Source organism: Calypte anna, chromosome 1 (assembly GCF_003957555.1).
Source record: "Calypte anna isolate BGI_N300 chromosome 1, bCalAnn1_v1.p, whole genome shotgun sequence".
In the NCBI taxonomy this organism is placed as follows: Eukaryota; Metazoa; Chordata; class Aves; order Apodiformes; family Trochilidae; genus Calypte; species Calypte anna.
Genome location: NC_044244.1, coordinates 139,525,448 through 139,540,386, shown reverse-complemented (window position 1 = coordinate 139,540,386; position 14,939 = coordinate 139,525,448). Strand labels below are relative to the sequence as shown.

The 14,939-nt window shown below is 36.9% G+C and overlaps 1 protein-coding gene across 2 annotated transcripts in view; it reads left to right on the top strand.

The window, feature by feature from the left end:
- Positions 1-14,939, top strand: part of MCF2L (MCF.2 cell line derived transforming sequence like) — a 99,632-nt gene that overhangs the window by 72,279 nt on the left and 12,414 nt on the right. For both annotated transcript variants that reach the window (XM_030468267.1, XM_030468290.1), the window contains 14 exons: positions 481-600; positions 1,440-1,631; positions 1,848-2,039; positions 2,688-2,847; positions 2,996-3,066; positions 4,133-4,209; positions 5,216-5,282; positions 9,189-9,304; positions 10,265-10,334; positions 11,509-11,601; positions 11,754-11,846; positions 13,041-13,166; positions 13,840-14,061; positions 14,645-14,737. In XM_030468267.1, the coding sequence (XP_030324127.1) occupies positions 481-600; positions 1,440-1,631; positions 1,848-2,039; positions 2,688-2,847; positions 2,996-3,066; positions 4,133-4,209; positions 5,216-5,282; positions 9,189-9,304; positions 10,265-10,334; positions 11,509-11,601; positions 11,754-11,846; positions 13,041-13,166; positions 13,840-14,061; positions 14,645-14,737 (1,692 nt within the window). The remainder of the gene's footprint in view (positions 1-480; positions 601-1,439; positions 1,632-1,847; positions 2,040-2,687; positions 2,848-2,995; positions 3,067-4,132; positions 4,210-5,215; positions 5,283-9,188; positions 9,305-10,264; positions 10,335-11,508; positions 11,602-11,753; positions 11,847-13,040; positions 13,167-13,839; positions 14,062-14,644; positions 14,738-14,939) is intronic.

Genomic DNA, 14,939 nt, shown 5'->3' with positions numbered 1-14,939 from the left:
AATTTACACTTGTGTAGTTGATTTCAGAGCTCAGCCCTTTGTCTCCATGGGAGAAATTCTCAGAAACCCTCTTAGAAGTGTATGTCTGTCTCTCCATATGTCTGTCTCTCAACAAATAGTTATGGTGAGGACCTGTCCTTCATGTTTTGCTGTGTATGTTAATGCCAGTTTTTCTTGTTATCATCTGGTAAAAGCAAGATCATAAATGGCAAAAACAAGAGCATAAATGTTTCCTGAGCATCAGTTTTCCTACATTTTTTTTCAGTACCAGCAAACTGGATTACTTCATTGCCTTTTCTATGTATATGTTTTCATTTTGAATTGAAGGTAAAGGTAGGCTCACAAAAAGTGATTTGTCTCTGTGCCTTAGTAATCTCATAATGTGAATCACCTGACTGGAAATAGTGGCTATCAACTAACTGATGGGTCTCCAGAGAAGTGGAATTCTCTTCATTGATACATAGCTATGCCTTATTTCAGGTCAAAGCAGCTTTGGATACTGCATCTGAGAGACTGTCTGCCTTCACAGATGTGGGAAATAGCTTTTCACACGTGGAGCACATTTTGAAAGATCTTGCCAACTTTGAAGAAAAATCATGTGTAAGAACTCTCCAAGTCTCTTTATTTTCTAGTATGACAATGCATTTTGGGGGGGGAACAGTATTTAGTTGTTGAGCATATTTTATGAGCAGAGCTTAAGCTGACAACAGGTCAGATTCAGTATCTCAAGTAATGTGCAGAAGGAAATTTGAAATAAAATCTTTATGAGCAGCCCAGTTCTCAGGCATCCCTTAATAAAGCACAGAGTGACCAGTCAAAAAGTCAGTGTGGTTGGCTCATGGTAGAATTGCAGGAAGTATCTACATAGTCAAGTTCTGCACTTAGTGACCAAGGAGCCACTTCCATTCTTATTAAAGCCACTTCCTTAAATCTCAGCAAGGCTATATATTGGGTGTATGATAAAAGAAGATCAACAGCAACAAACGCTGAATGAACTAGATAAGGTACCTTTACAGAAATACATCTCTTTAAGTGAGATCATTACTCTTGAGGTTGAGGTGCTGGAGTTAGGTGGTTTTTAATTTGGGTTCAGATTGCTGATGTACTCCAGATTGCATGCATATACACACCAACATGCTGCTGAATAACTGGGGCATGGAAGGGCTCATAGTGGTTCTCTCAACAGAGGCCATGTAATTAAACTCATTAATGGGTCTGAAGCACTCTGATACAATAAAGAAGGAAGTATAAAAGTTCTTGGGCCTCTGGGAAGACAGAAAGTCACTTCGATTGATTAAACAAGGCACCTGTTAACTAAAGACATGTTCTATATCAACATGTGTATTTTACTGCATAAAACCAAATTGTGTAATTTTTTATTTTTCTCGGTGATGTTGGTCCACAGAAAGATGTGTCTAAATCAGTGCTTGCTTTCTTAGGAAATTATAGCAAAAGCCAGAATGCTAGCCTCAGAGGGTGATGACTTTATTCAAAGCAATCATTATGCTGTGGATTCCATTATTCCAAAATGCAGTGAACTTCATCATCTCTGTGATGCCTTCGCTACTGAGACAGAGCAGAGACGGAATCTTCTTAACAAATCTTTAGAACTGCATGGCTTACTAGAAAAGGTAAATTTTCTATGAACCAGTTCTGTTTCCCATCTTGTTCGCTAAAACCTCATTAAATCAGTTGTCATAACAGCAGGTAAATAGATCTGGATGTGCTAGAAGCTTTCTTCTTAAATAGCTGAATGCATCACAACTTAGAATTACAAAATGCTTTGGACCTCCTAGGTTTTTATGCTGATACTGGTGCATTCTGAGCCTGTTCTTTTTTGTTTCTAGTCTATGAAGTGGTGTGATGAAGGAATTTATCTGCTAGCTTCACAGCCAGTGGATAAGTGTCAGTCTCAGGATGGTGCAGAATCAGCATTACAGGAGATCGAGAAATTTCTGGACACTGGTGCAGGCAACAAAATCAAGGAGTTGAATAAAATTTACAGAGAGTATGCACACATCCTCAATGAGGACCTAAAGGTACTGGATGATGATTATGTGTATCTAGGGGTTCACTTGTTAATTTTAGAGTTGCTGCATTGCAGCTAATAATCGCTAAATTATTAGCTAAATAATCAAGTAATAGGAGTTATACCTGGGAACTGGAAAGCCAATGTAATTCCCTACCTGAGGTGCTAGTCCTTTCATAATTTTGAAGAAGTATCAAGGGTCTCAGATCCTTTAAATGACTAATTCAGTTTTTCAGATAGTAGTAGTGGTAGTGAGTATTTGAAATACCTTTTTAAGAAGCAAAAATATGCCTGTCCCTGATACTTGTATGACTTCTGCTTTGTAGAATGTCTCTTTTCCTTTTGGTTGATCTCTTCATGTTACAGAATCATTAGACACTGTCCAAAATATTTCCCTATGATTTTTTTTAAATTGAAACCTGAACCCCATTGGTTTCTCTACAGCAAGCACGCAAAATGTTTATGAAGTGATGTTCCAATTTCTAAGGGTACTAAATGACTGTAAGTTGTGCTGTGTTAGGAGTGAAGAGTAGGTTAATATTTTTATATGTGGTATAAAAGCAGTCTCAGTTTCAAATCAATGTACTGAAATGGCAGTATAATTTGTTGGACACTTCTTATTTTGTTTTAATTACTCCACTCTCTGTGGCAATGATAGGAGCATGTGCAAAAAGTTTACCAGAAGCAAGAAAGTATGGAAGAAATGTTTCAAAAGAGACAAGTAAGTCTTAAGAAACTGGCAGCTAAGCAGACACGTCCTGTTCAGCCAGTTGCACCAAGACCTGAAGCCTTTGTAAAATCTCCTGGTACCTCTCCATGTAAGTAACAGCTGTAGCCTCTAACTAATTTTTTGTGCTGTGCTGAGAATCTTGAAGAAACTTTCAGCTGTAATTTGTGGTTGCACAAACATCTGTGTTAGATCTGCTCAAGTTCTAACTGATATTTGATTCTGGTTTACATGCTTAGGTCTTCAAAGAGAATACATATCCAACTCAGACAGCAGTGCACTTCGAAGGGGAAACTACAGAAGAGGAAAGGTAATTATATTTTTTTCTTTGTGCTTTTCATGCACATGCTTTTCATGCACTTGAGAAAGTCCTAATACAATGGAATGGAAAATTCAAAAACTTCAGCAAGAATGAGGCAATTCCAATCAAAAAAGTGATGGGACTGCCCCTAGCAAAGTAACTGTGGTGAAGCAGTCGCGTGGTTTAAATGGAGGCTGCTTTGCCACTGTGCTAGGTAGGAGGGAAGGTAAAGTAAATAGTTGCCTATATTAGAAAAAACGTTAGGGGCATCAAAATATAAAATGTATGAACAGGAAACATTTATTATTTGCCAGTGATAATTGGCTACTCTTAAAACTGGCAGAAGTGAAGAGGTAGTTGTCATGGGCTGCACGACAGCTTCACTTGACCTAATGGGTTGCCATTCCCAAGTGGGGATGGTCTTCCTGCCCCACTTCCAGCAAGGAAAGTAACCTGACAGCAGCAGCAGAAACAAATAGTTCCCCACTAGGTTAGAGAGCTGAATTAACTCAGCAAAGATTCAGTAAGGAACAATGCAAGGAGGAAGGCAGGGCCACATGACCAGTTAGGGACAACTGTTGGAGAAACCGGGTTGGTTCCGGGGAAGATTGAAAGCAGAATCCCTCATTGTTTTTCAGCAAGCCATAGTTAAGTCAGCCATCACAGTAGGAGTTGTAAGAGTGAACTTCTGTGTCAAGCTAGGAAGTTACCAGAAAGTTAGTACAGTACCTCATTTTTAGCTTGGAAAAGAGACCAAAGCCACTGTTGCCTTCAGGATGCTCTGATGTTGTCTTCCTGGAAAGGGCCCTTCAACCATGTTTTTTTCTAAGATGGCCTTTCATGGAGAACTCCCTGTCTCTAAATGCTCTTGCATACTTCAAGACTTTCAGGTTGCCTTGGATTTTATTTTTCAGCAATCTTGCAAATTGCCTTTATCTATAAAGGAGTACAGTCTTGCTTGGGAAAATGCATGCAAGTAGATTTGAGTGCAGAGCTCTGTATTTTAAACTGGTTTTCCACCATCTGTGATGTTGTGATGAATTCTTTTTTTGTTGGTTGTTGTTTCCTTCTTTAGAGTGAAATGACTGAACAGCATCAAAGCAGAGGAGGATCTACAATGGATGATGAAGAAAACCTAGCTGTGTTACGGCAGTAAGTATATTCTGATAAACAAAAAATGCTTTTTCTCTGATTTGGTTCCAGCAAAAGGCTGAGTTTGGCTAAGGGTTTGATACTTCAGATATGTTTTTCTGAATTAAGCCTCTTGTGCTTTTTAAAATGCATTGGGACTTCTCTGTACATAGAAGATACTTCAGTTTGTCTGCAGCATCCTTTATAGTTTATACAGTACTAGACTGTAGCTTTGTTGCAGCAAGGTGATGCTATGGCAGAATATCTACATATTTTCATTTTGGAGATGACAAAATGAGTAGAAATTCTTTAAATCTATTGAAGGTTTTGGTCTCCATGTTTCAAAAGATTTCTGTCTTTATATTTGAGTCCTTTTAGTCCCTATTTTGATAAATGTTATGAAAAAATAATTTCCTTCTATGAAGACTAAACCATATCACTTTTATTCAAAAAATAATGCAGTACCAGCTGCAGTGTGTCTAGCAGACCTTGCATTTTTCCCTCTAAACTGGATACTTTACTATCTTTTCACTCTTACAATCATGTTAAATTGTACAAAATCCCAAGTCGAAGGGGCAGGGGGAAACATGCTTATTTACAGTTAAGGAAATTGAAGCAGGATTGGGATATTTAAAGTGTGCTCTAGAATAGTTCTAATTTAAAATGATCAGTGTAACTTTATTTGTGTTTGGTTGTCCTATGCAGTTGTAACTCCAGCTCCTCTTGTACTTAAAAACAAAGCATAACCAAGTTTTATATATAGAATGATAAAACAATTCACTGCTTCAATTCACATATGGAAAAAGTTAGATTTTACTTTTTAACTGTTTAAATACCTATTAAAAATTTTTAAGTGTTATAAGGATTTATAAACAGTTGACAGAAATATCCAGGAACTGTCACATTTTCCTTTACCTGGAAATTGTTACTTTATTGTCTGAAATGAAGTAGAAACAGAAAGTTAATGTTGTCTCATTGCTTTGTGTAAGTGAACAGGCCTGCCTTACTTATCATTCTTTGTCTCCAGGCATGTGATTAATGAACTTATTGAGACTGAAAGAGCATATGTGGAAGAACTTCTCTGTGTTCTTGAGGTAATAATAAAATTTCACTGTGGCTGGTAGTGAATCTATTTCATTCTTCCATTTCATGAGTGCTCTAATGCTTTCCTTATCCCTGTAAAGACTCTGTTTGTCCCATGAAACAGTGTGATCATTACATCTCTCCTCTCTAATTGTATTTTCACAGAGGTAGGAAGGTGCAATTTCTTTTTTTTCTAGAAATATTTATGCGACTAGGATTTTGTATTAGAAAATACAAATTTGGCAGAAGGTAAAATATGCCAGACTATTTAAGTGGATTTATTTAGGTGGACTTAGGTGAAACACAGTGAGATTTGTAATGATCATTAATCCTGTAAAAGTTTATTCCAGTGTCTTCAGTTAGGAAGGCCATGTATCACACAGGAATGTGAACCTGCAGCAAGAGAATCTTTAGTCAGAGGAGAACTTGTTTCTTTGCTCCCTGTTTGTGCATCTTTAAGTGATCTTTGAAATGTCTTGGGTACAACTGTGGCAACACACTGCCTTATAATAATAATGTCTTGAGTTGAAGTTCTAAAGGAAACAGAAGGGTCCCCTTTTCTCCATGCTTGTGGGAGGCACAACTGCAGTATTAATGAGTTGTTTGTAGGAATATGCTGCAGTATTCTGTGTTTAAGTCTTCAGAAATAGATGTGTCATTTTGTTGTAGTCTAGTTTGACTCTAGGTGATGGCAAAATTGGTGATAACTGAGACTGAATTATTTATATCAGGATGAGTTGGAATCGAGCCAGCTCGACACTGACTCAACACTAGATACCCATGGTGTCCATGCTGATGTTAAGTTCCCAAATAGGAGCTGTCTTAAGTTATAGAACATACCTTCAAGTAAGAGCACTGTATTAGTCTTGCTTCTGCCTAGTTTGTGCTCTGCTTCCCACAGCATTTATGTCCTGGGGCTGATCCAAGTGCTAGGAAGTGTTGATGACAGTAGGATGGTTACATCTGACATGTGCTTTATGGCAAGATAGCTGTGGAGTGGACCTGAAGGATCACTTCATTCCCTGTTGTTTGCATGGAATGTTATCTGTACAGTTTTGTTTTAAAAAAAATAATAAAATCAAGGCTTGAATAGTCGAAGGATTTTTGGCCCTTATTGTTACTGGAGGATTGTTGCAGAATCTTTTTATTCCTCTGGTATTACCCTCATTTTGCATAGAGTAGAGTGCAATCTTTGTCTTGTTAGGCCAAGCTATCTTGGTTTTCTGCCAATGTGATACATGCTCTAGTACTCTGATGGTGCCAGGCACACTTCTCTGTGCCTCCTTACAGCTTAGGATTAATCTCCTTTGAACTTGCGTGACTGGGACTGCCAACAGTAATTCTGGATAAAATCCTTGCTGAGGAATGGTTCAATGGCAGTCTTCCAGCTTTGGAGTAATCCTAGCTATTAATCCACAGTTCTGGATAGTCTCCCAATTCACTTATTTCTTCTGTTATAATAATCTTCCTCTTTTTCCTGTAAAATAACCTGAAACTCCTTTGTATGGACAGTGTCTCCTACCATTATATCACATTTAATTGCCATGTGTTTTCGCTCTGCCAAGAATTCCAATAGAAAAAAAAAAAGAAGGAAGGATTACTGGGAAACTCTTAAACTCTTATAGCTGCTTTTATCCAAGCTTAATAGTTTTCCTTTCATTAATAACCATGATCATCTGACTTTGTAGTCTGTGAACCCCAGTCATTTTTACTGAGGGGAAATATCAGTCTGGTCTATTTTTAGGCATTATATTCGACTCCTTTTTCCATTTATTTTCATGCTCTTAGAACAGCTTTAAAATGGGAGACTAAGCAAAGATTCATATATTCTTAAAGTAAGATTAAATGATTTCTGTTGGCTGTGTGGGATAGCTTTCCCTCTCCTTTCTTAAAGCATAAGTACTGCATAGGTAGTAAAACATGAAATATTTTTATATTAAAGTTTTAAAATAAGTACTATATCAGACAAGTGAAAAAAGTTGTCAAATGCTTTTTGACAATGTATGGATTTCATGCATTTATTTGTTCCTTCAGAATCTCAAAGTATTGAGCTCTCAGGTTTGATTGATTTCACCTCAGCTGGATTAGATTCCCCTCCTTTAGGCCACTGCTGGCTTTGCTGCTATGTTCAGCATTGTCTTTACTTCAAGTGGAAATTAATTACTCTGTTCATGCATCTCTTCACTGTATCTAAATGTCATAGTGGCTGAAGTTGTTATTTCCCTAATATTTTTTAAACTCCATTTTATGTAAATTATTTTTATCTTTTTAGGGCTGCATCACTTTTTTTAAACAAATATTCTCTTTCAGAGTCTCCTATTTTGGAAGGAGAGAGATGGGGGGACACACCAATGGTCAGCTATCTATAAGTTCTAGCATCTTTGCTTGTACTGTTATTTTTTTATTTTTCATGGTGTTCGGGGGAAAAATACTCTTATTTTAAGGAAATGTTTCTGATAATAAAGAGATAATTAATCACTGTCCTGTCTAGGTGCTTGAATTCTTCAGGCTAGCTGACTTTAGCAGCTACTCTTCCTGACTTCTGTAGTTTGGACATAATTTTGAAATTTAAAATCTTGGTTGTAGGTTCTCTTTTATTTATCTTTTGATTTAATTTCTCAGTTGGTTTTAACTCAGTACAGTTTACTCTAATCAAGAATTATGCTTTTAAAACAGAGAGAAAAATCTAATCTAACTCCAAAGTAGGTGGCATCATCTTTCTTCAGTGCCCGTACTGCTTATGCAGATGGAGCATTCTTGCATGGTTTTTTGTTTGATTGGTTGGGACAGTTTTGTTTGAGTTTGGGTTTTTAGGGGGGATTTGTTCAGTTTTGGGGTTTTTTTTCAGTTTTTTGGGTGATCTCTTAATCACTGATTAGTGACCTGGAGATCAGTGGAGAATAGTCATGTACATCAGCTTTCTGCTCTCTTTTCCTTGTGTGTGCCAGATACACAGAGAAGAGAATGTAGCATTATGGAAGATATCAGGATCTAAAATTATCTCTTTTGGTATCAAAGCTAATGAAAATGCCTTAAAGACAGAATTGACAGCCTAATGGTTTCTGTTCCTTACAGAAATAATTAATTAGTTTGTTCCCTCATACTAATAGCTCAGACTAGCATGGAGGTGATTCTCCCATTCTACTCCATTCTCATGACATCCCGCCTGGAGTACTGTGTCCACTTCTAGAGCACTTAACAGAAGAAGGACATGGAGATCTTGGAGTGAGTCCAGAGAAAGTCCACAAGGTTGATCAGAGGGCTGGATCACCTCTTCTAGGAAGAGAGGCTCAAAGAGTTGAGGTTGTTCAGCCTGGAGAAGAGAAGGCTCTGGGAAACATCTTCTAGCACCCTTCCAGTACCTGAGGGAGCCTACAGGAAAATTGAGGAGGGACTCTTTGCAAGGTCACATAGTGATAGGACAAAGGGTAATGGCTTTAGAATAGAAGAGGGGAGATTTTGGAAGACATGAGGAAGAAATTCTTGCCTGTGAGGGTGGTGAGATGCTGGCACAGATTCCCCACGGAGGTTTTGGATGCCTCACTGAACCAAACTGTGACAGCTTGTGTGTGTGTGTGTTGGAATTGTGGCTTTAAACACAGGTGTACAAAATCTAACAGAAAAAGCATGAACTGTAGGTTTAGCATGGGAATATGTAACCTTTGGTGGAAATAATTGCAAATATTGTTTCATTACTGTTTAACTAAAATCGCTGTAATTATTCAAGTGCCTTTCTAAAAAATAAAGGTGTGTCTTACTGGACTGATGGAAAAGCAAAATTTGTATACTCTTCTCATGACTATTACTGAATGCTTTCTTTGCTATCTTTCAGCCTGCAGACAGACTGTCTTGTCAAATGAGATAAATACTTCAAGTCAAGGGAGATAATTAGTGTGCCTCTCTCTCTTGTCTTGCAGGGGTATGCTGCAGAGATGGACAACCCCCTAATGGCTCATCTCATTTCACCAGAACTCCAAAATAAGAAGGATATCTTGTTTGGAAATATGGAAGAAATTTATCACTTCCACAACAGGTGAGGATATTTGCATTCAGATCTAAAAAGAGCACTTGAATTGGGATTTTCTTACACTTTCTTTTAATCTGACTTAAATTGCTAAAGGATCCTTACTGAGTCCCACCTGGCTCATGTCAAAATTCATATTGCATGGAAGAAAAAAATCAATATATCTACAAAAGATAAAAGCAAAGGTGTGTGAACTCTATTTGAAAGTTTTCAGTACACAGGTAAAATTTTGCATTGTGTCCCTCTTCCTGAAGAAAGGTACTGGGATCTGGTTACAAGCTAATTAAAGCAAGGTTTGGTTTGGGGTTTCTTTTATTTTTTATGTATTTTTCTGGGGAAAGTAAATTATTATTCTATAGCACAAATTCTCATCTCTCACACTGGGTGCTGAGGCTGCTTAATTTTAAACTTGAGTGACCTCTGTCTGAAATTTGAATCCATGCAGGTAGAGAGGGATTTCTTTGCAGGATAATATTTAAATTGGTAGAGGACAGAAGTGTTTTCCACATATGATAAGCATATTAAATAATTGTACCTTATTCAGACAAAAGTAGACTGGAAGTTTTGCTATTTATTTGTTGGGGTTTTGGTTTGGTTTGGTTTTTTTGAGGTTTGGTTTTTTTGAGGTGGAGTTTTATTCACTTGGTAGTGGTGTTTGGTAGTATTTTGAAGGAAAAATCAAATACTTCACACACAACAGATCATACATAAGGGAATCAAAATGGTCCTTACTCCTCAATCTTACATTTTATGTCAGCTGTGAAAATAGTAAACTAAAAGAAATTGGCTGGAATAGTGGTTTTAATTTGTTGTCTCTTTTCTAAGTACGTGATCTAGAAGAGTTTTGTGTAGTTTTGTAGCACAGAATTACAGCTCTGTATGAAAAAGTTTAAAAAGGGAACTGCAAGAATGTGAACATCTACTATAACTTCTTTAAGATATGCTCTAAGAAAATATTCTTCCTTTTAGAATATTCTTGAGAGAACTAGAAAACTACATAGAATACCCAGAACTAGTAGGACGGTGCTTTCTGGATCAGGTATGTGTCAACTTTTGCTGGCATTCTGTTCATAAAGCTCTGTAGGGCTGCAATATATCAGAGTGGTTTTCATGTAGTAGCTGCCACCATGTCTTAAACAGGTAACAGATTGAGTATGGAGATGTTGATTGAGAGTTTGGGATATTTTCCACTGTTTGGGGTAATTAGTTTTGTTAGAAGGAGCAACTAGCTTTTTGGAAGAAAGCTGCTTTATCAAAGTGGCATTTAGGAAAAGATGGAGTCATACACTACATCATTTATCATTATAAATGATTGGGTAGATTTTTTTAATTGGATTTTATTATTGTTATTCTTTTCTGTGTCTTTTTTCTGTTTTCTAAGAAGGCAACTCAACAGAGTAACTCCAAAACATTTTTATTCTGAAAATAGAAAACTGTGTCAGAATTAAACTTTTTTAATCTGGGATTTATTAAACAGCAAGTCTCATCCATTGTATACCAAAGGTTAAATAGGATTCTTTTTATGGAAATCAGTCTCTTGTTGTTGCTGCCTGTTCATGTTCTAAAACTTATGGGATGAGCCATCTATCCCTCTTCTATTGACTGTTTCCTAAATGGAAACAGGCCATGTGTCCTAAAACTGAGGAACAGAAGTATTTCTGTGCCTGCTGATTTCCTATATAGTTTTTCAGTTACATTTGTAGTTACTGTGACATTTTTAAAAAAAAAACAACTGTCTTTCAAGAAGTGCTAAAGTCATGCTATTTAGTTGCTGAAGTGATAAGAGGCCACAAGCTTCTTGGTCTGCCTTAGTGCAGAATGTGAAAAACACATTCATAAAATGAAAATGTGTTAAGGAAAAAGTTTAGATAAGTTTCACAGAGTGCCTTATGGTCGGGCATTCATAGAAACATTTCTCCTATTGTAATAGAAATACATTTGTAAATATAATGTGTGCTTCTTTGTAAGGTGTTTAACATTCAGCAGCTAAAGCAAAAATTAACAGGAATGTTTTCTTCTCATGCTCCTAGTACAAAGTGAGCAGGCATTGCAGTGAGTTTGAATTATTGTTTTTTGCTTGGGATGCCTCAAGAAATCGCATGGGTTTGTTTGTTTTCCTTAGCCTTATTGATTCTGAAAAAAAAAAATCTTCTGAACTTTCTTTATTGAAGTCACAAGAATTTATTAATTTTTGCTTGTCTTCCCAATTTCAGATGGAAGATTTCCAGATTTATGAAAAATACTGTCAAAATAAACCTCGATCTGAAAGTTTGTGGAGGCAGTTTTCAGATTCTGTATTCTTTCAGGTATGCTTACTTGAATCTCTGAAAGATTTGGAAGGGGGGATGGGTTGTTGTCTGTTTTGGTTGGGGTTTTTTTAGGCTTTTTAAACTTTATGTTGAGAACAAGTAACAGAAATACTGATTAGTGTACTGATGGAATCCAACACTGATTACAGGAATGTCAAAGAAAACTTGATCACAAGCTCAGTTTGGACTCATACTTGCTGAAACCCGTTCAAAGAATAACCAAATACCAATTATTGCTGAAGGTATGTGTTAGGAAACTAGAATGTAAGTATATTTTGTGCATTTTTTTTATGCAGCCTCTCTCATCCCGATGGAGAGAAACCTAAATGTTAGCAGATAGATTTATAAATTGGAACAGAGAAAAATCAACTTTCGTCTTGGTTCCTTTCTTTCAGCCAAAAACCTGTTAGTAGACAGGCAAATGTTACTACACAGTCACCTTCTGTAACTTCTTTTGCCCTTATATTTCTGCTGAAGAGAAGAAAGAAAAGTTGATCAGGGGGAACACATGTACCAAGAAACCTTCACAACAAAGAAAAGAGAATATCTGAAGTATTTGTTACTCTGCAGTTATTTATAATACCCTCAATCCCTACTGGGTTCCAGGAAATGTACTTTACTGAGAGCACTGTATGGTACTTTTAGGAAGGATACCATTGTGATTTACTTAAACGTGCTATACTGAGAGATTAAAATGAGAGCAATATCCTATTATATATTTTAAACTGAGTGAGGTTTTGCCATGTTGGAAGCTGTCTTGTTTAAAGAAACATTTCCACATAGACAGCCATTTCAATAATTTCATTTAGCAGTAGTTTAAAAAAATTACCTTGGATCAGTTTTACTTTTGAGTTAAGCTAAAGGTAACTGCTTTTGAAGAATTAGCTTCATTAAACTCCTGTGAAGAGAGGAACATTTGAAAAGTTTTTTGTTTAAAGCTATCTTTAGTTCCTGAAGTCCAAAAGTACAATGTCTGGTGGATTCTGTGTAAACTTGCAGCTGTGTTTATCTGCATCCAACTGGAAGATGCAGCTTCATCAAAAAGCCTTTTACAGAAGGGATATCTTTTCAAAATTGTAGAAAATGCTCTGTGCACCAGCTTCCCAGGCCTCACCATAACTCAAGCAATAAATGAAATTTGTTTTACATTTGTTCAGTTCCACAAAGGTAATGAATATAAAAAGTTACAAATTTGGAGTCTTGTTTGGTTTTTAGCACTTAGGATGAAAAATTGCTTATAGTTAGTCTTGTGAAATTCTTAAGTAGCACTTATAAAACTTTTAACCTATTAGATTATAATGGCATAAAACTTCATTGGATAACTCTACAGACTTTAAACAATTACTTAAAAAAATTAAATTCAGAGTTACCGTTTGAATGTTCCTAGTTATTACTGTTTCCAAAACTAAGAATGTTGCCATTCCCCATCCTCTCAGGAAATGCTCAAATACAGTAAGAACTGTGAAGGTGCTGAAGATCTTCAGGAGGCATTAACATCTATACTGGGTATTCTCAAAGCAGTCAATGATTCTATGCACCAGATAGCCATTACAGGCTATGATGTGAGTTACACTATCTTTATTCATTTATTTTGGTTCATTTCTTAGATATATGTACAGCATAACCCATACTGTGTTTTAATGATTGGAAGAATGTTTTACAAAATTGACTTTTGCTGAATTGTGTAATGAAAATAATGGCAACTGGATCTCCATAGTCATTGGAAGTTTTCCTGTTAGGAATATTTTGCTCCATCTCCCAAGCTTTCTTCCTCTGATCTACTTGACACCAAGTTAGAAACTGAAAATCGTTATGAAGAATCTGGTTCAGGCTACTGCAAAATGGAGTCACTACTAAGTTTTTATATCCATGTGTAAAACAACACCTAAAATTTAAAAAACAATGGAAGGACCTTTGGAGCTGAGGGCTTTTTGGGAAAAAAAAAGCATATTGTAGCTCCTCCTCTCTTCATGTATAGGTCTCTGTCTTTGCTATTGGTACTTTTGTTTGTCAAATGCTGCCTAAACAGTGGAGGGGGGGGGGGAGGGAGAGAGAAAACTAGGTGTAAAAATCCATCACATACTTTATTTTTGTTACATTTCCAAACCCAACATAAACACTGATGTAAGAGATTACTTGGAACAAAAGAACTCGTACAGACCTGTTTAGTGCATGTGTTTTCCTCCGATGTTTCCTCTTTGTAATTATAAATACTTTTTCTTGTTGTTGTCCCAGGGAAACCTGAATGAGCTAGGCAAGCTTTTAATGCAGGGGTCCTTCAATGTCTGGATTGATCACAAAAAGGGTCACTCAAAGGTGAAAGATTTGGCGCGTTTCAAGCCAATGCAGAGACACCTCTTCCTCCACGAGAAAGCAGTGCTCTTCTGTAAAAAGCGAGAAGAAAACGGAGAGGGATACGAGAAAGCACCTTCCTACAGCTACAAACACTCCTTAAATGTAAGACAACCAGCAGTCCAGTAAGGTTGAGATACTGAGGACTTAGCCTGCAGTAATGCAACATTTTTATTTCCTGGCAGTGAAGATGTGTTGTAGTTTTTGCACTGGGAGCTTCATCCTTTGAAGGATGAAGAGTGCTGCAGGTCTAAGTCCCTTTTGTGTTGCTGTCTGCTAGAGGGTTGGGGTTGAGGGAAATTATCCTTTCAGGAAATCAAAACCATATTGTTCTAGCTGAACTGCAGTTGTATTAACCACAAAGAAAATATAATAATGAGTATAGCAGGGTAATATAAAATAGATGTAAGATTTGGTGGTCTGAATTTTAAGATGCCTTGTGGGCCAGTGTCCATTTATTGTACTTAAGTCTTTTTTCCCTTCGAGGTAGTGAAGCTGACACAAAGCATTAAATGTCTTACATCCACCGTGCTGATCATGTGTTATTAGCTATTTTTTTCTCTGAGCAAGAAGCCAAATGTGGCTTTGCTTTTCAGAAACACAATACCAAAGAACACCAGTAGCTGTCTCCTTCCACTGTTACCAAATTGCAATTTGATAGGTCAGCTTCTGTTCTCTTTGCTTCCAGATGGCAGCTGTTGGAATAACAGAAAATGTCAAAGGTGATGCAAAAAAATTTGAAATCTGGTATAATGCAAGGGAAGAAGTTTACATCATACAGGTAAAGAACATATCATTGCTTTAAAAACAAAAGAAAGGGAGGGAGGGGAGAGAGGGGGGGGGGGAAAAAGTCTAAGATGATCTGGGTCTTTTATCACTAATATACATTGATGACGAAATGTAAAAGCAACACCCAAAAAACCCACCTCAGCACCTGGCCTGTTCTAGTTCTCATAGCTAATTTCTGGTCACTGAAGGGCTAG